The sequence below is a fragment of the Eschrichtius robustus genome, chromosome 7, assembly GCF_028021215.1.
Source record: "Eschrichtius robustus isolate mEscRob2 chromosome 7, mEscRob2.pri, whole genome shotgun sequence".
Classification (NCBI taxonomy): Eukaryota; Metazoa; Chordata; class Mammalia; order Artiodactyla; family Eschrichtiidae; genus Eschrichtius; species Eschrichtius robustus.
This window is the reverse complement of record NC_090830.1, coordinates 139,255,753-139,279,999: the sequence shown is the minus strand read 5'-3', so window position 1 is coordinate 139,279,999 and position 24,247 is coordinate 139,255,753. Positions and strand designations below refer to the sequence as shown.

Sequence of the window (24,247 nt, the reverse complement as noted above, 5' to 3'; positions counted from 1 at the left end):
CAAAACTGCCATTAAATTTTAATGGAATAAACATTCTAAGTCAAAGCCAGAGATAATCAGAATAGATTAACAACAGCAAAAAAGCAAGACCCAGTTATATACTGTCTACAATAGGAGGAAACATTTTAAATAAAAAGACACAGAGAGGTTGAAAATTAATGGATGGAAAAAGCTATCCACACTAACTGAGTCCAAGAAGGCCAGAGTGACTGCATTAATACCAGACAAAATAAACTTTTAAGAGAAGAGAGAAAGAGGGGCATTTCATAATGATATCAATGTTAGTTCACAGGAAGACATGAAACTGTAAATGTGTGGGAGCCAAAGGGAAGATTCAAAATATGTGAAGCAAAAATGGGCAAAGTTAAAGGGAGAAATCAACAATTCCAAAATCATAGCTGATGTTCTGAATTCCCCTCTCTTAGCAATTGATAGGACAAGTAGGCAAAAAATTAGTAAAGAAATGGAAGATCTGAACAATAACATTAATCTTTTCTCTAATTGCTCTTTCTAGAACATCACACCCAATAATTGCATAGCACTCATTCTTTTCACGTGCACACTATTTACCATTGCAGATGATGCGATGCCCAATAAAACAAGTGAGATTAAATTAGAAACTAATAGCAATAGACTAACTAGGAAAACCACAAATATCTGAAAAATGAAATGACATACTTCTAAATAATTCATGGATCAAAGAAGAAATCATAAGGGAATTTAGAAAATATTTTAATCAGAATGAGAAAAAATACAGTATAATATTTCTGGGATGCAGGGCTTAGAGGGACACTCATAGCCATGAGTATTTCTATGAGGAAAAAAAGAAAGGTCTGAAGTTCAGTGGCTGAAGATTCCACCTCAACAGGGCAGAAAAACAAAAGAGCAAAGTAGACTCAAAGTAACCAGGAGGAAGAAGATGACAAAAACGGGGACAGAAATAAATGAAAAAAGAAAACAAAAAATAGTGAAAATTATCATGCCAAAATTGATTTCCTGAATAAAAAAAAAAAAAAGTCAACAAAAGGATACACTCATAGCTGGATTGATCAGGGGTAAAGAGAGAGAGGACAAATTGCCAGCATCAGGAAAGAGGGGTCAGCGTTGTCCACCCACAGACACTGGAAAAATGAGTATACTATAAACAACTGTACACTAACTATTTAGCAACTTAGATGAAATGGATAAATTCCTTGAGAAAAATGCAAGTTACCAAAACTGAAACGAGAAGCATTAGAAAATCTGGATACTCTCTTTCTAGTAAAAACACTGACTTCAATATCCACAAACATCTCACAGAGAAACTCCAGGCTCTGCGAGTGTCCCCAGTGAATCAGAACACACATCTGAGGAAGAGAGGACACCAATCTGATATGGGCTCTTCTGGAAAATAAAGGAGGAGGGAACACCTCCTGACTCAATTTATGAGGTCAGCATGAGCTGATACCCAGCTCAGATGGAGACATTTAAAAAAGAGTTGATTACACACAGCAACCCTCACGAACACAGACACAAACATCTCCAACAGTGTGTCAGCAAATGAAATCTAGGACTTTACGAAAAGGACAAAACATCATGACCAGGTAAGAATGATCACAGAAATGCGAATTAGCCTGTTATTCATAAACATTGATCAATGCAGTTCATCATATAAATGCAAGGAGAAGCGATGTGATTGTTTAATAGGTATAGCAAGAACATTTGAGAAAATTTAAGACGCGTTCATCGTAAAAAAATCTCAGCAAACTAGGAATCCATGAATCTCCTCAACCTGCTGGGAGGCGTCTATGAAAACTGGTAGCCAGTGTCATCCTTGACGGTGAGATGGTAGAGGTTCCCCAAGATCAGGGACGGAAAAGGTGCCCCTCCCCCCAGTCCCTCCGAACCCTGTCCTGGACACCCCGGCACCCTGATGAGGCAGCAAAGAAGTAAAGGCACCAGTGAGAACGAAGTAAGTACATTTCTGGTTGCAGGTGACCTGACTCGTTACCTGAAAAATGCTGTGGCGTCTCCAAGACAACTGCCGGGACTAGCAAGAGAATTCGGACGGTTGCGAGCTTATCACACAAAAATCAGTTATACTTTGTACGTGAGCAGGAAACCATTGGAAAATAAAAATGCTGTTTACAATGACATCAAACCGGAATCCCAGCAGATTCTTTTTTTTTTAAGTGGATAATTTATTCTAAAATTTATATGGAAATGTAAAGGGTCTGGACAATCGAAGGCCATCCTGAAAAAAAGACGGACTGCAGGATAGACTACGGAGCCCCAGCATCAGGACCGTGTGGTCCTTCTTCCCTGGAGGGAAGAAGTCTGACAGCGGACCGGGACACTGGGCTCTGTCCCATCCAGGCTGGCTAGGGGTCTCCGCATGGAGAGCACAGCTGAGCACGGCCCCTCCACTGGGGGCCTCCCTTCCTGGGGTGAGGCCGGGGGCTCCTCACTTGAAGAGAAGCTGTCAGAGCTCTTTCTAGGAGGTGGGGCCTGTGTAGGCAGCCCTTTCAGCCTGATGACAACCAGTGACAGGTGACCGGGCCCCTCCAAGCACCTCCGTGGGCCAGACCCCCATCCCTGCCTGCAGCTCCCCCAGGCTCACTCCTGCCTGCGCCTCCCCTTTCTGTCTCTCTGCTGGGACCCCGGGCCCTCCCGCGGCTCCGTCCGTCCTGCGGCTCCAGGCCCACCTCCTCTGCGCCTGCCGCACCGTCTGCTTTGTTCCCTGCATGCCCGGGTCACCTGCATGTTCTCCATGAAGGCGGGGGCCTCGCCCACCCCGTTCCCCTCAAGCTGCTGCCAGCACAGCGCGTTCCTCTAAGAGTGGTGCCGAGTCTCTGTTCTCGTAGGACGTTCACTATTTGTAGGTGAGAGCGGGCACAGTGGGGCAGGCCCCTGCACTTGTCCCAGCACCTCGGGCCATGAGCTCTGAGTGCCTTCGCTGGGGCTCCGGGTGTGAGCACACGGCCCATGCGGCCAGCCCAGAGCAGGAGGAAGAGGGAAGCGACGTGCCCAGAAACTGGCCAGATTCACAGGACGCCGTCCCAGGCCAGTGTGGCCCGAGGCCTGAATGAGGGGCAGCCTGAGGGCCAGAGGCTGGGGGCGCTCCGCCTCCGTGGGGGGGCCGGGGGAAATGAGCAGCGTCTGCAGACCCTGCAGGCGCACCGAGCCAGCCTCCGGGATTCCAGCTCAGCGCGAGGCGGGGCAGCGGCTGGGCCGGATAAAACTGCGGGGACGATGGCCCGACTGCCTCAGTGAGTTGGGGAAGTCTTCCCAGGGGAGCGAGTGCTTGGGGACCCGGCCCGAGGGTCCTGCTCCAGCCACGCAGCAAAGGGGTCTGGCCTGCGGGCCTCCACGCCCCGCGTTGCAGCCGCTCTGCTCCCGCTGCTGACGGGGCTGCGCAGAGAGAAACTCGGGGTTTGATCAGGAGACACCTTTAGCACACGGTGAGGTGCATCGGCAGGCGGCCCCACGGGATGTGACACGCATGGAAGGGACCCCCCCCCTACTCAAGCCTGCACCGCCCCCCGCGGCCCCATGGCTCAGAGAGCCCCCGAGAAGCCCTGCAGCGGGGGGCCCAGGGTGGTCTCTTCTCTGGGGCCTGGGTGGATGGAGAAACGGGCGACATGGCTAAGCCACAGCCAGCCGGGGGACAGCTTGCCCAGAGACCCCGCCGTGGGTCTCAGCCCGGGGCGATTCAGCGCTGCCGCCGCCTCTCTCTTCCCTGGAGGCCGAGAGGCAGCCGGGGCCCCGGAGCCAGTAGGTTGGCTCTGCCCCGCCCGCGGTGGACAGTCCGGGGCCCACGCGGCTGGCACCGCCCTCCCCGCCACGGCGAGGCTGCAGCCCGAGCCAGACTGTGCCCTGGCCCTGCGGGGGGGGGGGGGGGGCCAAGCCGAGCACAGGTCGCGGGGCGCCGTGCAGGCTCGGTCAGCAGAGGGCGCTGGAGGCCGCCGCAGGCCCCTCGGCCAGGGCGGCTGTTCTCGCTGCGGCCGCTGGGCGCTCCGCGGCGGGGATGCTCCGCCCCCCACCTGCCCCGGCTCCCCCGCCCCCGCATGGACCCTCCGGCAGCAGCCTCCACTCCCCACCCCAACCGGCCAACTCTAGTCCAGCCGCAGCCTCTCCGTGAGGTCGTGACCCCAGCGCTGGAGGGGCCGCGAGCCGAGGGTGCAGCCGCCACTAGAAGCGGGCAAAAGCACGAAAACGGATTCGACCTGGAGCGTCCGGAAGGGCCAGCCCTGTCCACACGTGCATTTAGCCCAGGGGGGCTGGTTTAGACGTCTGACCCCAGGACGGTGTGATGATAAATCTGTGTAGTTTTAAGCCCCTGAATTTGTGGTGATTTTTTCAAACAGGAGCAGGAAACTAACCCGGTCCCCCAGCTTACACCACCCAGAAATTCCCGTCCCAGGCAGAAGTCAGGAGTGTAAGTGGCAGTGGAATCACAGAGCTGAGTGCACAAGGCATCTGGAGAGAAGGACGGGTTTGTTAACCGGACGCAGCCTTCGTGCCCCAGACTCCTGCTTCAGAAGGTGCCTTCCAGCCGGTGGGAGTCGGGACAGCCGTTTGTAACACCAGCAGCCCCAGGTGATGCAGGGGGTGTGTGCTGTCCTACACAAAGGACAGACGGATGGACGGACGCACGGCCCAGAGGGAGGATGGGAGGAGGCTGGGTGCTCAGCAGGGGACGGCAGATGGGACCCCCAAGAGGTCCCCCCCGGGGAAAGGGGCAAGGGCTGAGGGGTTTGATGGGGTCACACCCCCCCTCTGGCGCCACCAGGAGCAGCGTAACTACAGGAGATCTGGTCATTTGTCCACGTCACACAGCCAGATGGTGACACAGTTACAGAGACGGGTCTGACAAACACTCTGTGCAGTGAAAGAAACCAGATAAAAATATGAAATGAACGATTCCATGTGGATACGGCTCAAAGTCAGTGCAGACAAAAGTGGTGTTTAGGGGTGCATACTTGGGTGGTAAAACTATTAAAAAAGGCAATAAAAGTCATGAATCAGGACAGGGAGGGGGCTGGGTGTGGGCACGGCTGAGGTTTCCCCAGGGGAGGCTCCTCTTTCTTCCCCTGAAGGGCACACGAAAATTTCATAAACCTGTGCTGATGTTTTAGACTTATTTGGGGTGTAAATGTTCTATTTCTCAAAAAAAAAAAAAAAGTTAAAAAAAAAGGAAAAGAAAGAGAAAGGACCAGCCCTCTCCCTGAGCCTGGGGTGCCGCAGAGCCTGGAGAGCGTGGGCTCCGGCAGCTCTGACCCCGCCACCCGCCTGCCCGGACACCTGACCGTCCCCCGTCCTGTCCTCTGAGCTGGGCCTGGGCCCTGCCCTGCACGCTCGTCTGGCTGGAGCCCGCGTGCAGTCAGAATAAACCAGCTCCCGGGACAGAGAACGCTGGACAGCGGCGCAGGGCCCAGATGGAGGGCGCTGTCCCTGCTGAAGCCGCTCGGGTCCTGGGCGGGCAGCTGTGGGGCTGGGTGAGGAGCCCCTGCGTGTGCCTGTCCCCAGCTCCAGGCAGGCCCAGCTGCCCTCGAGGGTGCGGTGTCAGTGACGGGCACACGGTGAGCTCAGGCCACTGGGGTTTCTGGCTCCAGCAGCGCAGGTCCCATCTACTTGAGCTTCAGTATTTTAAACGGGCTTTTCTTTAAGAGTCCCCTCTTTGCGCTTTTAGGCTAGTAATCCGCAAGCCTCCAGGGCCGCAGGGAAACCTGACTTTGAAATCCCAGCGGTCTCCCCAGTGCCTTTCCTGTGTCAGCTGAGCTGAGCAGGGGACCCTCTTTCCAGGCCGAGGGGGAGCAATGCTTCCCCGAGAGTCCAAAGCGCCACAAGAGAGGATGGAGGCCAGCAGAGGCCACTTTCTCCCTCTGCGGCTCGGCCACCAGAAGGGACCAGCGGGTGAAGGAGCCCCCAGAAAGGACCTGGGAGGAGAAGCAGCGTCAGGCTGTGATGAGGGTCCTGCCCGCGGGCTGGGGGCCATGAGTCCCCCTCACCCCGCTGGACAGTCGGTCCACTGTCCGGGGCCAGACGTGCTCAAGGCGCCCTCCCCCAGGACAGCCCGAGGAACCGCCGTCCGCCGACAGACCCTGGCTGGTCCGCGCCCTCGTGGAGCCTGGGTCTCTCTGGACGAGACATGCTGACGTGAAGAGCGGGTATGAACGATTCTCACGGGGGTCACTGCTACCAGGCCTCCCCGTGTCCTTGAGCCGGGGAGATGGAGGCGGGGGTGGGGGGTGGAGGCTGGAGGGAGGATGACCTGTGAACCTGCCCAGGCACCGCCCTTCAGATCCGGAGTCCATCTCCTGGTGCAGTTAGCGTTCCTTGTGTAGCTCAGGACTTCTGAAACGCGAGAGATCAGGTTGATGATTTCAGCTCAGGTGAGAGAGCCGTCCACATCCATCGCCCAGGTATGTATGTGGCTTTTAGAGCCACCGACGTGCCTCTGAGATGCAGACGCTCACATCCAGCTTGCACTGACCGGGGTGGACGGAGGACGGTGATAACCCTTGAGGATTTGAGGCCTGGAGAAAAGCTGGTGGATGAAGGCCTCAGGGCCACACAGTGAGGGACGCCTGTCCGAGCCCTGACCATGCCGTGCAGATGCTCCAAGACCATCTCCTGTTCAGAGTGTGCCCTGCGTTTAACATGTAGCCAGGGCGCTTTACGATGACCAGCATGAAACCGCACCCCAATTGCCATGATTCTCTCAGTGACAGGTGCCAGCACGTGGGGCCGCGTGGTTGCTTTCACCTAGAAGGAGCCCTGTGTTCCTGGGCCAGGTCTGTGAGCCAGGACGTGATCCCAGGTGTGGCCTCACGGGGCCCCTGGGGTCAGGCTTGGAGGGTCCTGCTCGGTTCACCGACGGCCCCGGAGCCCTCTGCCCCCGTGGCCGTGCCGGGGGGTTGTGTGGTTCCGCCTGGCCCAGCGCTTGCCGAGCACATCCCAAGCCCCTGGCCATCTTTAATCACTGCTGCGAGAAGGGGTTCCTGGCAGAGAGAGCCCCAGGGAACTATCCCTCCACCAGGCAGGGCCGTCCAGAGTCGGGGCCGGCTGCACGTGGGCTAATGGACGAACCAGGGGCTCAGCTCTGCAGGCCTGTCATCCAGGGTGTAGGCACCTCGGCACCAGCGCCAACTGCGGTTTCCAGATAAGAAAACCACCGGCTGACCTTAAGTAATAGGAAACTACCTAGGTGCACTTTATCAGAAAGGGCAGAACAGACTGCAAAATTAGGATGTAATTACATGCAGCTAAATTGGGAATTAGCCCCTGACCATCGGTAAAATCACAGCAAGAAGCTCCGTTTGATCCTGAGGTAGGCGCCCTTTGGCTGACTGCTGTGGACTGAATGTCCCCCGTTCCCATGTTGAAATCCTCAACCCAAGGTGGTGGTATTGGGAGGGGCCTTGGTCATGCGAGTGGCGCCCTCACGAATGGGATTAGCGCCTTGTAAGGGACCGCAGAGAGCTCGCAGCCCCTTCTGCCGTGTCGGGTCGCAGCGAGAAGACGGACCTCTAGGAACCAGGAAGCTGGCCCTCACCAGACACCGAAGCTGCTGGTGCCTTTGTCCTGGACGGTCGGCCTCCAGAGCGTGGGAAACAAGTGTCTGTTGTTTAAGCCGCCGGCCTGTGGAGTTTTGTTTTCGTCACCCGAATGGGCTAAGGCTAAGGGAGCAGGAGAGGTGGAGAGGTCTGTCCACCCAGAGACCCTGGCTGAGGGGCCTTGGCCGGCCCAGCCCATCCACAGAGGCTGCGGACGGTGCCCGGCACAGCTGTTCTAGTGGCTCCCCCGGCGCTGGCTGAACAGCCCGCGAGCGGCTGGGCTTGGAGACTCACGATCACCAGGTTACACGTGGCACCTTCCGTGGGGATGACACAGGCAGGGAAGATAGAGACGTGGACAGAGAAGGGCCTGAACGAGGCTAAAGAGACAAACAGTCGTGAAGTTTGGGTGCCGAGCCCTCCTCGTGGTGGTGGCCTTTCAGCAGTGGCCGAGCCACGGCTCCTGGTCCCTCAGCGTGGACACCTGCCTCGTTTTCTCTGTTTGTGTCTCTCAGCCAGGCTCTCCCTTCCCAGCTTTCTGCCTCTCCTCCCCCCTGACACTCGGAAGTGCTGACCAGCAGGCCGGCTCTGCTCCCCGAGGCTGGCGGCTGGGGACCTGGGTCTCGGTGGTTGCCCATATCACTGGCTGATAAGGGTGTTCGTGTGCCGGCTCGGCCCGGACACTTGTGCCAATGGCAGGTCTGGGGGCGCCTGCTTCCTCCAGGGTCTGCAGGTCACCAGCTGTGGCGGTCGGGCTGCAGGGGCTCCTGTGTAGCCAGTCCCCAGGGCAGATCCGCGCGTGCCCGCAGCCGGCTTCCCTGGGCAGAAACCCCGTGTGCGCCCTGCTCCTGGGGGACGCTCCCGCGTGAAGAACCCTCCACCTGGGCTCTTGCTCGGAGCTGCAGCACCTTCTCAGCCCCACGCTGCAACTCACACCCCGACCGGCTGAACCCGCGTGGCAGACCCGGCCCTGGACTCAGTCTTCTGCTTGTTCCTGCTGCTTGGTTTGCTTTCAGACCACCCAGTGAAATTCCCTGGTGCGAGTGCCCCTCAGCTGCACCCCGGGCCCCAGCAAGGTCCGCACCTCTGGGTCGAGCGCCTTGGCTGTGCCCTGTGTGCCTGGCATGGCTCCGTGGCCCCCTCTGTGAGTACAACGAGCCCCCTTCAAGGCCTCGTCTACGTTTCTTCCCGGAGCTGAGCTTTATCACCCCTCACCCAGCGTCTACATGCCTAGAAACCCCTCCCCAGCGTGTGAGCCTGTGCGGATTCGCCCAGACTCAGCCTGAAGCGTCTCCCCCCACTGCGGCCCCGTGTGGGTCCCTCTGTGGAAGCGCAGCTAAGCAGCCATCACCTCCGTGCTGAGCAGTGGAGGGGGGACCCCAGGAGTCCCGTGATGATAGCTGAGCCTCTGGTCCTCATGTCAGAACAGAGTTTTGCTCAGACTGCTTTCCTTCAGCGCCCAGCTCAGGTTAGCACTGAAGCTATGCATTCAAGGCCAAATTAAAAAATATTTAATGAATCACTATCATTCATCTGCATGTGGTTTCGACATTTAACGAGGAAGAGCTGTGAGCCTGGTTCTGAAGAGACAAAGGGGCAGAGGCAGTCCTTTCGCTCGGTCCAGGGGGAGGACGCAGCAAAGCCCCTGTTAGATGTACTGCAGTGGCTGCCAGCAGCATTCTGTGGGATCCAGGGATACGGTCCTGCAGGAGCAAGGGGAGTGGCAGGCGTGGGGAGCGGTCGTCACCACGTGGTGGAGGCAGGCGTCCTAGGAGGGGCTGCCGGGGGATGGCGGGGGCTCAGGCTGGGGACCGGCATCAGCGGCGTCAGGGCCCTGCGTGCTTCCACGTCAGGAGGGGACTCTGGAGGGACGGGGGTTGGACGGAAGGGCAATGAGGGCGGGAGGCCTGGGGGACGGAGAGCGGTCTGAAGGGAGTACAGTGGCTGAGGGGGGCGGGGTGACAGAGGAGGGGAGGTTGGGAAGACGGGGGCTCCTCCTGACGTGGGGAGGGGACGAGACCAACGTGGAGCAACGCCCAGCTTCCTGACACTGGCGTGGGGGTGACGGTGCTAGTGCCTGACTGAGCTGCCTGCTGTGTGTGGTGGTGCTGGGCGTGGGCTCGGGTCCACGTGGACACACCAGGGTGCTGGGCGTGCGCTTGGGTCCACGTGTACACACCAGGGTACTGGGCGTGGGCGTGGGTCCACGTGGACACACCAGGGTGCTGGGCGTGGGCTCGGGTCCATGTGGACACACCAGGGCGCTGGGCGTACGCTCGGGTCCACGTGGACACACCAGAGTGCTGGGCGTGCGCTCGGGTCCATGTGGACACACAGGAGTGTGGGTGTGGTTTTGTGTCCCTCGTGGACACACTATTATTTGTGTTGGGGCCTCTGAGAGACAGCATTGGCACCTTGGGGCCCGAAGGCTGGACCAGGGCTGCATGGACACTGGGCATTGGTGGCTGGAGTGGGGAGCTCTGCTTTGAGTCCCTCCGGGCATCTTGCTGTGAGGGGACCCTGTCGTGGGTGGGCGGCGCTGTGTCCTGGATCGGGGGGCCTGGTAGTGGAGGCTGGGCTGGGTGGGCCCTTGGGAGCTGGACCAGGCTCCTGGCCGGGTCCATGGTCCAGTCCTGCCCCCTCACTGGGCAGCTCCCCTGTGGGGCATGGTCCTCCCTCGCCTCCTGCTGTTCTTTCCCACCTCCGCTCTCCCCCTAGCCCTTCACAATGCTTCCTGCACTGCCCATGTGCTGGTTCCCCAAGGCCTACCACCCCCCCTCAAGAAAACCAGAAGGTCCTGGTGCCAACACCCTGGGCCCAGCTGAGGCTCTGAGTCTGTCCCATCCCCAGACTCCCACCCCCAAAGCTGAGGGGTAGCACTTCCTTGTCTAAATGTTCACCCTTTTGTTCCAGGTGGTGATACCCCAGCAGGAAGCCCTGAGGCAGGACTGACGGGCCAGCGACCCAATTCACACTCAGCTCACAGCCATGAGAGACCCGTAAAGGCCTTGACTCTGCTCGGTGACCCTTGGCCCTGGCCCGGGGCCTGAATCGAGGTGCTCCCCTAGAGCCCACACTCCACGCCCATTCCATTCCTCACATAGAGAAAGCAGACAGCTAGCCTGGCCGTGCAGCCCCACAGCAGAACCTGCAAAGTAACCCGCCTCCACCCCAGGCCCTCCCCGGCTCTTGACCCTGACCTCAGAGCTTTCCAAGCACCGGAAGGAATGAAATAGTATGTTTCCCATCATTGGAGTCAAGGTCTCTCCCCTCAGCCACGTGGCCCTTCAGTCAATCTGGAATTCCCTCACTCAGCTGTCTCTAAGACTTTCAGCACAATTCTAGAGAGATTCACCCCACCCCCTGAAAACTGAATCATCTGTGGAAAATAAACAACACATTCATAGATAGCCAGTGGGTAGAAGAGAAAATCACAAGGACAATCAGAAAAGACCTTGAGATGAATGAATAAACCCCACAACACACCACAACCTCTGGGATCAGCAAAAGCATTGCCCAGAAGGAAATTCATAGCCATAAGTTCTAGAGTCAAAACAGAAAGATCTCAAATCGGGAATCTGACTTTATACTGTAAGGAACTGGAACAAAGAAGAGCAAACTGAATTCAGATCAGCAGAAGGAAGGGAGTAATAGACACTAGAGCAGAGATAAATACAACAGAGGCGGTCACTAATTAGCTGCTGATGTGTGAACTGGGACAACCCTCGAATCTCTATGCCTCCGTTTCCTTATTTTGTAAAATAGAAATAGTCATGTTCCCTCTAATGTGTGTGAAAGTACTTTGTAAACTATGAGGTATTAGTAAACTTACTTTACGTCAGACACATTTTCTGTTCTAAACAAACTGTGAATAATCATAAAACACATGCCTGCCCTTTAGCGTAGAGCGTGACAGAGTATGTGCTCAATAAATGTCGCCTATTTCAAAAAAGAAAAATTAAAAAATAGAGAAAATTGATGAAATCAAAGTTGGTTCTTCAAAAAGATTGACAAAATTGGCTAACTATTAGCTAGACTAAGAGAAAAAGAGAGAGGACTAACACAGTCCTGGAAGTCCTAGCCAGAGCGATTAGGCAAGAAAAGAAAGAAAAGCATTCAAGTTGGAAACAAAGAAGTAATACTCCCTACATGCAGATGACATGATGTATATAAGATCCCAAAGGATCCACAGAAAGTTGCTGGAGCTAGTAAGCAATTTCAGCCAAGTTGCAGGACACAAGATCAACACAAGGAATCAGTTGTATTTCTATACATATGTAATGAACAGCCTGAATATAAAGCTAAGGAAACAATCCCATTTACAATAGCATAAGAAATACTTAGGAAAACATTTAACCACGGAGCACAAGATATGTGCACTGAAAACTGTAAAACATTCCCGGGAGGAATTAAAGAAGAATGGAAAAATATCCTGCGTTTACAGATTGGATACTGTTAATAATGTAAAAATGGTAACACATCTTAACATGCTCTCCAGATTCAATGCAATCTCTATCTAAAGTCCAATGGCCATTTTTGCAGAAATGGAGAAAACTATTTTAATATTTGTGTGGGATTTCACAACTGTTTTCTTTTTATTTCTCAATGGAAAACTGCAGAGCCGGGCTGGGAGGACACAGGGCCTCTGGCCGCTGCCCGTGCCGCCCAGCCCCCTCCGAGGGTCCAGCAAGACCTGGTGCGCTCTGTTCTGACAGCTTACGCACGACGCCCTGGCAGCACGTGGCCTTTTGGGGCGCTTCCCTCCAGGAAGTCCCAGGAGCTAACTTCCTGTTGCTGTTGGTAAAGCCCAGGCGACTTTCCAGTCTTGGGAGTGGGGTCAAGGATGCAGTAAAAGGACGCCTGTTGCGGGGCCGGTGGGAAGATCCCCACTGACGAGGATGCTTCCGGGGTGAGGAGGCTGAGGGCAGAGGCTGCAGGGCCTGGAGTGCGGAGGGCACGACGTGAGCCCCGGGGGCCTGGAACGAAAGTCTCTGGTCCCTGACGGTTCCCCCCAGCCTTTGGGGTCCCCACGACCAGCCTCTGGTCTCTCTGGAGAAGGCCCAGGCCCATCACATTCGCTGCCAGCCCCCGGCCAGGCCGGGCCCAAGAGAGCAGACTGTGGTGGTGATGGGGGGAGCGGGCCCGTGGTGGAGCCAGAAGCAGACGCCCCCCACCCCTCCGACGTCTGCACCCGTCGGGGGTGTGCGTGCCGGGACGGGGTGGCGACGGGCAGGCCGGTAACCGAGGGAGCTACTGGGGTCACAGCGCTACGTGGACGCCCCAGCGTCAAGGCCCTTTGTACTAAAGGAAGTGGACGCCGGGGCGGGGGGGTGGCAGTGGCCTCCGGGCAGCACCAGGAGGAGCGGCCAGTTTCCGAGAGTGACCTGCGGCTGTGACAGCGCGGCTGGGACGGTCCCCACCCCAAGCCCCAGGTCGCGGAGCCCCGCGGCGCCGGGTCGCGTGCACTTTGCAGCTGTCAGAGGAAAGCACAGCGTGCTCCACGGCTCCACCCCAGCCTTCAAGCAACCAGGCAGCGCTTCCGTCAATTTCAGACCCGCTAACGCATTTTGAGAGTGATTTTTAAACCCAGGGGACCTGGGGCCTCCCTGGCAGGAGACGAGATGATGAAACCCCGCCTCCCTGGCCCAAGTCACTGCGAAAGCGCCACTGCCCCTGTTTGCCACGTGGCAACGCGTCTGCTCCACCTGAAAATCAAATAGTGTCGGAAGCCTGGGGATGGGGATGGGCTGGTGTTGCGGGGGGGGGGGGTCACTATCCACTTAAATAAAACAGGGCGCTTTTTAATCTGCCTCAGAATGGGCGCTCTGCCGGGCTGTGGGCTTACTGAGCGCTGGTCCGTGGCCCTCCAAATGCAAAGCCAGACAGAGCTCGGTCCGAGGGGCCGGGAGTCCCTGGTGCCCCCCGCATGGGCCACAACCTCACAGCGGCAGCAGCTGCCTTTCCCAGGGACCACCTGGTTGGGATCGTCTCAGGAATCCCAGGCAAAAGGCTCCCAAACGCCAAGGGTCCCCCCCACCCCCAGCCCCAGTGTCCAGGGCAGCCTCTGGCCGAGCTGCACGTCACCACCAGCGGGCACCCTGGGGAAGCTCAGTGGGCAGCCAAGGCTTATGCTCTCCGAGCTCAGGTGACGTCCTGGAGATGGTGGCAGCCGGATGGCTTTGGGCAGCTGGTGCCCAGGCTCAGGGCCACGTAGGCCGATCTGAGCCTGGCTCTTGCCAACGGCCGATTTGGGTTCAGTCTTGGCTCAGAAAATTGAAGGGCAGAGCCCAGCAAAACACTGATTGCCATGGATGGCTGCCCAGTGACGGGGGCAGGTATGTCCTTGTCTAAAGGAGCCGAGATCGCTCCTTGGCGTGAAGTGAGATGCACTCCTGCCGTGGCCCTGGCAGGCTGGTGCCCCAGCGTTTCCCTGGCTCCAATGCTGGAAGGGGGTCTGGGGCTCCATCGGCCCCAGGCCTGTTCCTACCACGTCCACCTCGAACCCTCCCGGCCCGAGGAAGAAACAGGGACAGCTGGCTGGAGCAGGGGCCTCCAAATCCGTGCCCAAGCCACACGGTCACCCTGAGATCAGGTTCCCCTCTTAGCCCACTGAGGCCCGTGAATAAGCCAAAGCCAAGACCAAGGCACTGACCCACCACGGAGCCATCTCTCTGCACGCCCACCCAACGTGGGTGCTGGGGTTCTCCCAGCGGAAACTCAGCAGCACCAGAGGGCAGTCACCCCAGCACCAGGGCCCCACCCTGCCCCTGGCCACCTGTGCCATCGGATCGTCCTCAGGCCCCAAGTTCCCTTGTGGCCAAGACCCCCAGAAGGAGGTCCAGGGCCGGGGTCTCTTGGAGCCAGGTGGTGGGGCGGCCAGGCGTACTCAGTACCTGAGCAAGGGCTGCTTGGGGTACGGTGGCTGGTCTGCCCCCGGGCACAGCGGGGCCTTCTTGGTCACCTGCTTGTAGATGTTCCTGGCGGTCACTCCGATCCACAGCATGGTGGAGAGCGTGGAGTAGTGCAGCACGATGCCCACCTGGGGGGAGAGAGCCAGTGAGCCAACCGCCCCCAGCCCTGCCCCCGCCAGCGCACGTTCCCCCAAGTCCGAGCCCCTCCCCCTTGCATCCGCAGGAGGCAGCTCAACAGTGACAGGAAGTGGGCCTGGCAGGGGCACTGGGGTCCTCAGGGCAGATGCCACTCTTCACAGGGGCTGGAGCTCAAGGGAGCCGTGTGGGCTGCCAGGACCCTTGAACGAGGTCAGATGCCACACTTCGCAGGGGCTGGAGCCCAAGGGAGCCGCGTGGGCTGCCAGGACCCTTGAACGAGGGCAGATGCCACACTTCACAGGGGCTGGAGCCCAAGGGAGTCGCGTGGGCTGCCAGGACCCTTGAACGAGGGCAGATGCCACACTTCACAGGGGCTGGAGCCCAAGGGAGCCGCGTGGGCTGCCAGGACCCTTGAACGGGTCAGCACGGCCGTCCTGCAGAGAGGTGTGTGAACGACACCCTGGGCATGGTCCTGGTGGCGAGCACATCCTCCCGCGTGTGGGCCGGGTGCACACGTCCGTGTGGTTGGCATGGCTCAGCCCCACCAGCGCCCACCAAAGGAAGGGAGGGGCGGTGGCGCAGCGGGGTCTCCCGGGATTCCGGTGTTTGCGGCTCGGGGGTGAGATAAAGCGCTTCGGGGTCAGAGGCTGAAGTTCACTCCCTGCCAGTCGGAGTCGCTCATTACTATGGCAACAGCCCCAGTTGCCCATGGCGGCGGCTCTGCCTTAGCTGATTACATATTCCACACCCCGTCATCCCTATCTGATTCTGTAAAATGAGGTTACCTTTGAAGTAATAACCTGACATTTCGCAATGACAAGTAAAATATAGCTGTAATTGTAAGGATGTCAATGTTTAAGGAATACAGAGATTCTGTGAATAAAGGTAAAACATCACACCATTATAATGATTTATCAAATCCAGGGTTCAATTTTTACTTATGAGAAGGCTCCGTAATAATCGGTGAGAACGCTGTGGGGTGGTGGGAAACTCCCCGGGCTGTGTTTACGGTTTCAGATGGCTCCCTGCAGGTGGGAGAGCCCAGCCTTTCCCTCAGCCTGGCCTGGGCCTCGTGATGGGGCCGTGTGTGCCTGGGGCCTTGAGCTCACGGCCTCATCCCAGCCTGGCCGAGAGGAGGAGGCATGAGGAACTGAGGGGCCAGGACTCCCTGCACCAGAAACAGGAGGAAAGGGGACCGTGTGGGCCTGGCCCTCGACTGAAGGACAGCAGAGTGGCTCTCATCATGTGTAAGTAGAAACAGTCAGAGACACGTCCTTGGAAGGAACGCCACCCTCGGCCTCTGGAGCTGGTCCCAGGCCGGGAAGAGGACCCGGAGCCCAGAGCGGGGGCAGGGAGGTGGCGGAGCCGGCTGGGCCCTTCATCCGCCTGCTCCGAGCTTCGCCCGGACTGTGCACGTCTGTGGCTGATGAGAAGGTACACAGAGCAGGAGGCTGTCGGCCGGACGCCAGCTTCAGGCTGGACACGTGGCGCGGTCGCAGGGTTGTCACCCTGGCGGACAGACAGCCCCTCCACCATCCCGGCCGCCGTCTGTGCTCCCGGACCCAGGGCTGGCGCTGACGCACCGGGGTTAGCGGGGCCCGCGGCGGCCGCCCGTGCCCACGACGTCAAGGAGCCCTTCGGTGAGGCGCGCAGCCGTGGTTTCGTCGCCATAACAACCGTGCGTTCTCTCCAGCCATCCTGAGCTCTGGGCCGCTCCCGTTCCTCATGTCTCTGTAACACGTTTCGCTGTGACGCTTGGATGAGGAGGGCTGGCTGCGGGGTCTGCGCCAGGCCTGGGGTGGCGGTGAACCGTTACTGTCCCCGTGCGGGCAGGCTGGCCGCCGGCCGGAGCAAATCCACATTTACGTTGATGCACCGGCTTGTGTGGTCACGGAGGCTGAGACACCCAGAGTTTGCAGCCGGCGGGACAGCCGACGGTGCGGTTTCGGTCTGAGCCCGAATCCAAAGGAGGGAGACTGAGGCCAGCCCCAGGACACACAGGGGTCTCTCTTACTCAGACTTCTGTTCTGTCCAGGCCCGCGGGGACTGGATGAGGCCGGCGTTGGGGAGGACAGTCTGCTCTCCTCAGGCCACGGCTCGAATGTTCACCTCACGCTGAAACACCCTCACAGACACGCGCAGAAAGACGTTTGCACCGTGACCGGTCGGCTCGACACAGGACGTCAACCTTCACACCTTCCAGCCGTCCTGGTCCTGGGCTGTGTCCCCTGGGCTCTCTCTCCTCCAGCGAGTGGCGGCCCCACGGCTGTGGCTACCCAGCCCCGCACCTGCTCTCTCTCCCCATCTCTCCTCTGGGCACTCGGTGGGCGCCGTTCAGCCCGTGTGTGGCCGGCCGTCCTGCTGGAATCCTGTTCTCACTGCCCCAGAGCTGGCCCACTGCTGGTTTGCGAGAGAGAGCGAGGCCCTGATTCCTTCTGGAAACGTGGTCAGGAAGCCAGGCCAGCACGGACTCCAGAGCAGAGGCTGCTCCCCGACAGGGCCATGAGGTTGTCACTACAAGGGGACCGAGCGTGTCTCACACCAACAGGACCTCTGCAGATCCTGCCTCTCCAGACCCTCCAGGCCTGTCCGCCCCCATCCACCACACGCTTCGGGGTCCAACCGGCTGCACCGGCCAGGCCTCGGCTGCCACAAGGACGCCTGGCCCCCGGAGCCTCTGTCTGGGCTGGCAGTCTTGGGGTCAGTTCCCGGTTGGGGGAGGCGGGGCTCCCAGGCCTGTAAGGGCCGTGATGACCTGAGGGGCTGGGGGTGCCTGGAGCTGGCTGCACCGCCAGGTCCCAGGGCTCCCACTGCAGGGTCCCGGCATGTGGAACGCTGGTGGCAAAGTGTGGATTAAAGATAACAATCCATTTCACTGCTTCCAGACGGCTCCACGTCTCAGCAGGTGTTCACAGGCGGATGGTAAATTGGATTTCCCGGGGCTCTCCCAGGGGGTGTTTCCATGCTATCGAGAGGCTTCCGGAAGCGTGTCTGCCCCTCTGCGTGGTTTTCAGGGACGTGCTGGTGACTCTTCTGCTGGGGTCCAGGAACAGGTGGCAGAATCGGCTTCCCAGTGGGATGGTTGGCCCTAACGTGGATTTGCAGAAAAGCGACCTCTCTTCTGTGTAGAGGAGCCTGGGGATACTGGGCCACAGGGCCCCCGGGTCCTGTCTCATGGGTCTGGCACCTTGTTTGCAGGGGGGAGGCAGCGAGGGAGGAGCTCACAGCCTGATTCCTCCCAAAGGTACCCCTGTGGGGGCAGCCTCTTGCCCCTGATACCCAGGAGTCGCCCAGCTGCTGCCGTCTGTGCAGGAGGACAAGTCATTTTTCGTGTGGACAAGGGGCGTGGAGGTCAGGTAATTGGGCTGCAGCAGCCCTCACGGCTGTCAATAAACTGTTGTTGAATTCACACAACCAAGGCTGCGAGGGGTGCATGTGACGTCCCAGTGGGTGCTGGCAGAGACGCTCCCTCCATGTGGTCCAAGCAGATGGACACACACCAAATGAGTCCTTGGTGAGATGCCCTGTGGTCCATGGGGAAGCCCCACCTGGCCCCTGCCTGGGCGCTGGAGGGGTCTGCCCGTCTGGAGGGGACTGTCCCCCTGGAGGGGACTGTCCACTGGGCTGAGCTGAGGCCAGGAGTAGGCGGGCTGGTGAGAGGCTGGAGGGGGAGAGCACGAGGGGCCTCGATGTCCAGTTGCAAAGGCACCTGGGCCTTCTGTCCTTGACTCATGGTTGACAGAAGGGCCTCTTCTGGGCTCTGTCAGGACAGGAGGGTAGGTCGTACTACCCGCCCTCACCTTCTTTTGACCGTGCCGCGTGGCATGTGGGATCTTAGTTCCCCGACCAGGGATCAAACCTGTGCCCCCTGCAGTGGAAGCGCGGAGTCTTAACCACTGGACCGCCAGGGAAGTCCCTTTCCCCCCTTTTAAGGAAGGTCAGGCGGGGCTGTGGGGTGGGAAGAAGACCCCTCTGTGCCTTCTTCTCGATGCTCCCCTTTCACCTGAGGGGGCCAGACCTCCCCAGCACAAGACCGCCGGGTCCCACTTGGAGGGTGGGGCCCGCATGTCTCTTCCATGGCCCCGCATACCTGGCGACCCGCCAGTGATGGCACTCTCTCCCTGACGAGGAGCTGCGGCACCTACATCCATGGACTCTTACCTGGGCCGAGGGAGCAGGGGGTCCCGCCCCTGTGCTCCTACCCCACCTGTCTCTGCAGGAGAGGCAGGTCGCGTCCCTGTTTCTGCGATGAGCCCCGGACTATGAATGTCTCATTAACATGTCACCATAGGCCTTGGAGAAAACTGGTCCGATTGGAAAAGAAACTAAATGACATGATCAAATGCTGAGCAAATCGATCAGACTCACACGGGAGAGGTGTAGACGCACGGGATGCTTAACTGTCCCCTTCACGAGAAGCCTGAACAAGCACTTGAATGTGGTTTCGTACCCAAGACGGTTATCACGAACTTCCCCTTTGGTAGGAGAGTCAACAAACACTTCAGATTTTGTAGCAAAATGAAGACCCAACAGCACTCACCGCCTGGCACAGGATTGGGTACTTGGTGCGGTTGATGCCGCCAGCGAACACGGAGAAGGTCAGGGCCGCGTGGAAGCAGAAGTTCAGGAGCGTGTGCCGGCCTTTCCGGCTGATCCGGATGGCGCTGCAGGAACGGAGATTTCAGGTCAGGAACCGGCCTCTCAGGGCAGAGCGTAGACGTGAACCCTTTTCTCCAAATGCCACGCCCCGTCCACGCGGGGAATGGGCTGAAGACCTCGGAGTGGGACGGAGACGGGCAGGGAAAAGCACACCAGAGAGACCAGGTCGGGGAAAGATGGATGGACACGCTGAATCCACCTTAGCATGTGGCCTTGGGTGGTTTGTTGGAAAATCGCCCTGGAATGCTGTGACTGGAAGGCCTCTGGTCATTGGACAGATGAGGACCTTGAGGCCCTGGGACTCTATGATTTGTCCAATGTCACAGAGGGAGGATGAGGAGGAAACCCAGTCCCGCCTCCTGGTTCCCCAGACAGAGTTCTTCCCTCTCTGAGCAGAGGCTGTACCTTACGAGGAGGCCGTGATTGACTGTCTCTGACATGATCCCCTGTAGCCGGGCCTGTACCTGGATAGGACGCTGCCTGTGGCTGTGAACATACCCATGACCAGGCCCCAGCCCTGGCGATGGACAAAGTGAAATTTCTTAGCCTATGCCTGCAGCTGTGATTATGACCACAGCTTCTCTGTGGCCTTGAACACACCCAGGCCTCTACCTATGACCATGGCCTTGGACATGCCCAAGCATCTACCTGTGACCATGGCCTTGGACATGCCCAAGCCTCTACCTATGACCCTGGCCTTGGACACGCCCAAGCCTCTTCCCCTGACCCTGGCCTTGGACACGCCCAAGCCTCTACCTATGACCATGGCCATGGCACACCCAAGCTTCTTCCCATGACCATGGTTATGACTGTGGCCTAGGCTTTGCTCATGACTTTGACTGCGGACTTGACCGTGATGGCGGCCGGGACCCCTCCTCACATTACCCAGCGCATCTTCAGGTGATGCCCCACCCCCTCCAGGCAGACGTGGCCAGGAAACCAGCTCTGCAGAAAACCAGCTGGACTCCCCTGTCGATGAAAAGCAGAGGGCAAGGCTGCTTGAAGTTTCCGCAGCTGCTCTAACTTCCTCAGGCCACAGGCTGTCGGGGCCCCTGAACGGACACGGCGCCACTGGAGAAAGAGCGCGTGCCACCTGATTTGATGAGCACGGAGAGGCCCGGGATGGAAGGCGAGGCTGTCCCCCAGCACTTGGCCACCCTCGGCCGCCAGAGCCATCTGGGCGCTGGGCAGGCTCAAGCTGGCCGGCTGCCTGTGAAGTACCTTCCAGGGACTCCTTGCTACGTGAGGGCAGGAGAGGGCTTGCCCTTGAAGGTGAGGGGCAGAGCGGGCCTTACCTCTGGTGGACGACGTAGGTGATGGCGGAGGCCAGCAGACACAGCAGCATGACGGCCGTGCAGGCATACACCACGGGGTGCAGGAACTCCCCTGGGGACTGGGGCAGGGACAGGACAGTCCTCAAATCCTGGAAAGGACATGGAGCACACCCGTGTGACCAAGGTGGCCGGGCTGTTCCCAGGTCCAGCCTCCGCCCGGCAAGGGGCCGGAAGCATTTCCTGGATCGCGTGGAGGTTTGCAGGTCTCAGCAGAAATGGTCGGCCTGGGGCAGGGGGGTGCCCCCCACCAGGGGAGCACTCAGGGCGGGTGGCGTGTGGCCTCGTGGGCCCCCCACCAGTCCACTCAGCTGCGGGCGCCTCTGGGGGCTCTGATGGCCAGCTCCCCAAGGGCAGCCCCCTGAACACCCGGCTCCTGCTTCTGTCAAATGCCCTTGTACGATGGCACAACTTGCCCCCGTGAGGCTCGTGTCAGGTTACCCCCGAGTCCACTCCGGGCCTCACACCCACTGCAATGCTGCTTTTAGTGGTCTCCCAGGAGAATTTGCATCATTTCAGTAAGTCTGCCCAGAGGTGACTCAGGTCAGTGGGGAAAGAGCAGCAAGTGTGGGCAGGCTTGAGAACCCCGGGGTGCACCACCTTCACTGTTTGTCACAGCCCAGGTAAAGGGCTGAAGTTCAGGGTTCAAAGGACATCCATTTTCCCTGGAGGATGTAAGACTGAGGGCAGAATGCCCCGGGCTGGACATTCAGAGCTGAGGGAGGTTCTGTCTTTTTATTCATCAGGTAAGCGAGGCCCCCTGCGTCAGGCGCTGGGGTTCAGAGGCCAACCCCCGACGCAGCCCCAGAAGTGCCCTGCATCGGAGCTGCATTCCCAGGGCGAGCCCGGGCACACCCGCCAGGGGCACCCCCAGGGCCGGTGAGGACCCAGAGGGGCTCGGGGCACACGAGGCTGGGAGGTAGGGGTGAGAGCCTGCGGCACCCACCTCTGACCTCTGACCCTCTGCCCGCACCGAGCCCTGCTCTGGACGCTTCGTGTGGTACAAGTCGTCGAGTCACACGAGAAGCCCGCTGTGGACTGAGTTGTCCCCACCATCCGGAGGGCGTGGCTTTTAGGGACGTGGTTCAGGTTGGGTAGGGTCCTCGGGTGGCCCTGACCAAAGGGACCAGAGTCCCTGTAAGAAGGGGCCGGCAGAGGAGAGGACAGCACCAGCACACGGCGGGAGGGGCCGTCTACACTGCAAGGAGAGGCCTCGGGAGAAGCCAACCTGCAGGTGCCTGGACCTTGGACCTCCAGCCTCCTGGACTGCGGTTTAAGCCGCCTGCTCTGTGGGACTTTGTCACGGCCGCCCCAGGGGACAAGCTGAGCGGCGCTCTGGTTCCCACTGCCCAGGTCAGAGGGTGGAGCCCTTGCTCGATGCCCCAGCCTGCATGCCCTGCTCTGCTCCCACGGCCCTGGGGGACACGCTGGGCTCTGGGGAGCAGGCTGGGGGCCAGTGCCCACAGGCTGAGCTGGGCCTGTGGAGAGCTGGCTGGGGGCCAGTGCCCACAGGCTGAGCTGGGCCTGTGGAGAGCTGCCTGGCATCCCCTGTGGGACCACCTGAGCTGCGCCGGCTGTGACCACGGGGCTGGCGGTCAGAGCTAGGGGTCTGCCGTCGTGCTGGCCCCATTCCCACAGACCGCAGGGGCGTCCAAGGCTGACGCCCCCGCCCCAGGCCCAGAGCAGCTCCAACTGGTGCCTCCCTGGGCTGTGAGGACAGCGGAGGTGGCTGGCGGCTCCTCCAGGATGGAGTCGTGGGGAGCAGAGAGGCACCCCGAGAAGGCCTTGGCCTGTCATGGTGGGAGTCAGGAAGCCAGCGCGTCTGGGCTCAGGTGGCTTCTCTCCTCGTGGACGTTCCTGGAGGCCCGGCCAGCGAGGGGACATGCTCAAAGGAGCCACCCTGGGCCCCAGCTGGGGCCTACGCACCCCGACTTTGCTCCGACGCAGGAACTTTGGTGAGGAGGTCGCTGTTGTCATGGCAACAGCTGATTGAATTTGGTCACCGGGAAGAGGCACCGAGTGACCTGGACGCCGAGGGGCCTCAGCGTCTGGCTGCCCAGGGGCCCCGCTGTCCAGTGAAGCCAGAAATAGCGCCCTGCCCAGAATAAGCAGGTGGTCGGGGAAGGGCGCCGCGGCTGCCCTCGTGCTGCAGGCCTGACCGTCCACGGGCCGGGAAGCCTGAAGGGCAGGTGTAGACGCGCACAGAACCCCAACGGCTCCCGTCCGGACACCCAGGGTGTCAGCAGGATGCACGCTGCGCTCACAGCCCAAATCCGTGGAGTCACGAGCTCAGGAGGAAAGGCAGCCAAGAGACACCAGCCTCAAGGTGACTGGGATGCAGAGGCTGCACATCCCCAGGGGAGACCTGGAGGTCCCGCCCACTCCAGATGCCCGGGAAGGCTCGGCACAGGGGAGGGTCTGTGGTCAAATCCCAGCAGGGCTCACACCACACCCAGGGGAGCACGAAGGCTGCTGGGCCCTCTGTCCTGCAACCAGGAGCCTCCGTCTGGGCAAGGATGGGCCTCTGTGACGAGGGGCAGGATGGTCTCCTGGTGGAGAATAGATGTTTCACAAGAAAGAGAGAGCAGCCTGCCGTTCTTACTTCCCGGGGGCGTTCAGCTCCCACTAGCGTCCTGCCTGCCAGGGGCCCTCACGCATCCTGAATTCTGGAGCATTTGCCGTTAGGCGACGGCGGAAAGGGGCTCACGAGGCCCAATAGTCCCAGGGTGTTTCTGCATTTGTCAGGCTCCGCGGGCACCAGCCTCCTGCCAGATGCAACTCACTGCAAACGTCGAGGAAAGGCAGGTTTTCCTGGTCAAGTCCTGATATCAAATGATCTTTTCTTCCAAGAGTCATCAGCCGGGAGTGTTTGGATTCAGGTCTGACTGGGCACTGGCGGCGTCCCTGGGCCTGTGCATGTCGTCCTTTTCATGGGAGACGATGGTGTGTCCCTCCTGTGACATCAGCCGGGGCTGAGACCCCCTGACTCTTCACAAAGGTGCACCCGGGCCTCTGTTACTGGTTTCATGTCCACACGCGAGAGCCGCTCCGGGTCTGGCCCGTCCGGTTCTCTCACTGACTCAATCGGGACCCGTGTCCTGGTGTCTCTCCTGAAGCTGAGGGACCCGGGGTGGGTCCACCCCCTCTGGGGGGCTTACAAGCCCCTTCCCCACCTTTTCCGGGTGCTGTCACCGGCACTGCTTCCCCTAAAGACTGAGGTCAGACCCCTGACTCTTTCTGGGGTTGGGGGAGGGATGGCGGAGGAGGGGGGTGAACAAAGGAAGCACTTGCTTCCTGATGCAGCGTCCACAGCAACGGCCTGATGCCCTGGGTCCGAGGGCCACAGGTGCATCTGACCCACGATGGGGGAGCCCATGCAGCGCCCGGACCTTCGGTGGAGAGCTTACCTCCAAAAGCATCTTACCTGCCAGTTTCTATTCACACACGCAAAACCCCTGTCTGTTAAGCCTAGTAAGAGCCAGAACTGGTTTTCCTGCAGCAGGAAAGCATCTCAGAGCATCCGTTCAAGACACAGAGGCGTTTCCTGAGGATGACGCCCAGCCTGTCATTGGACCAGTCCGGAGGTCACCCTGCCTTTGGACCCCTTCCTTCTCGTCCGAGGGCCCAGTTTTGAGGCTTCTCACGGTGGTGAGGGGCGTCTCCAACCCCG

At 59.3% G+C, this 24,247-nt stretch overlaps 1 protein-coding gene across 1 annotated transcript in view; it reads right to left on the bottom strand.

Annotated features, from left to right (window-relative positions):
* Nucleotides 1–24,247, bottom strand: part of ADGRA1 (adhesion G protein-coupled receptor A1) — a 32,472-nt gene that overhangs the window by 4,104 nt on the left and 4,121 nt on the right. The window contains exons 2-4 of the mRNA XM_068549114.1: nt 20,542–20,669; nt 19,128–19,251; nt 14,432–14,577 (exon numbers count right to left, since the gene is read on the bottom strand). Coding sequence (XP_068405215.1) covers nt 14,432–14,577; nt 19,128–19,251; nt 20,542–20,669 — 398 coding nt within the window. The remainder of the gene's footprint in view (nt 1–14,431; nt 14,578–19,127; nt 19,252–20,541; nt 20,670–24,247) is intronic.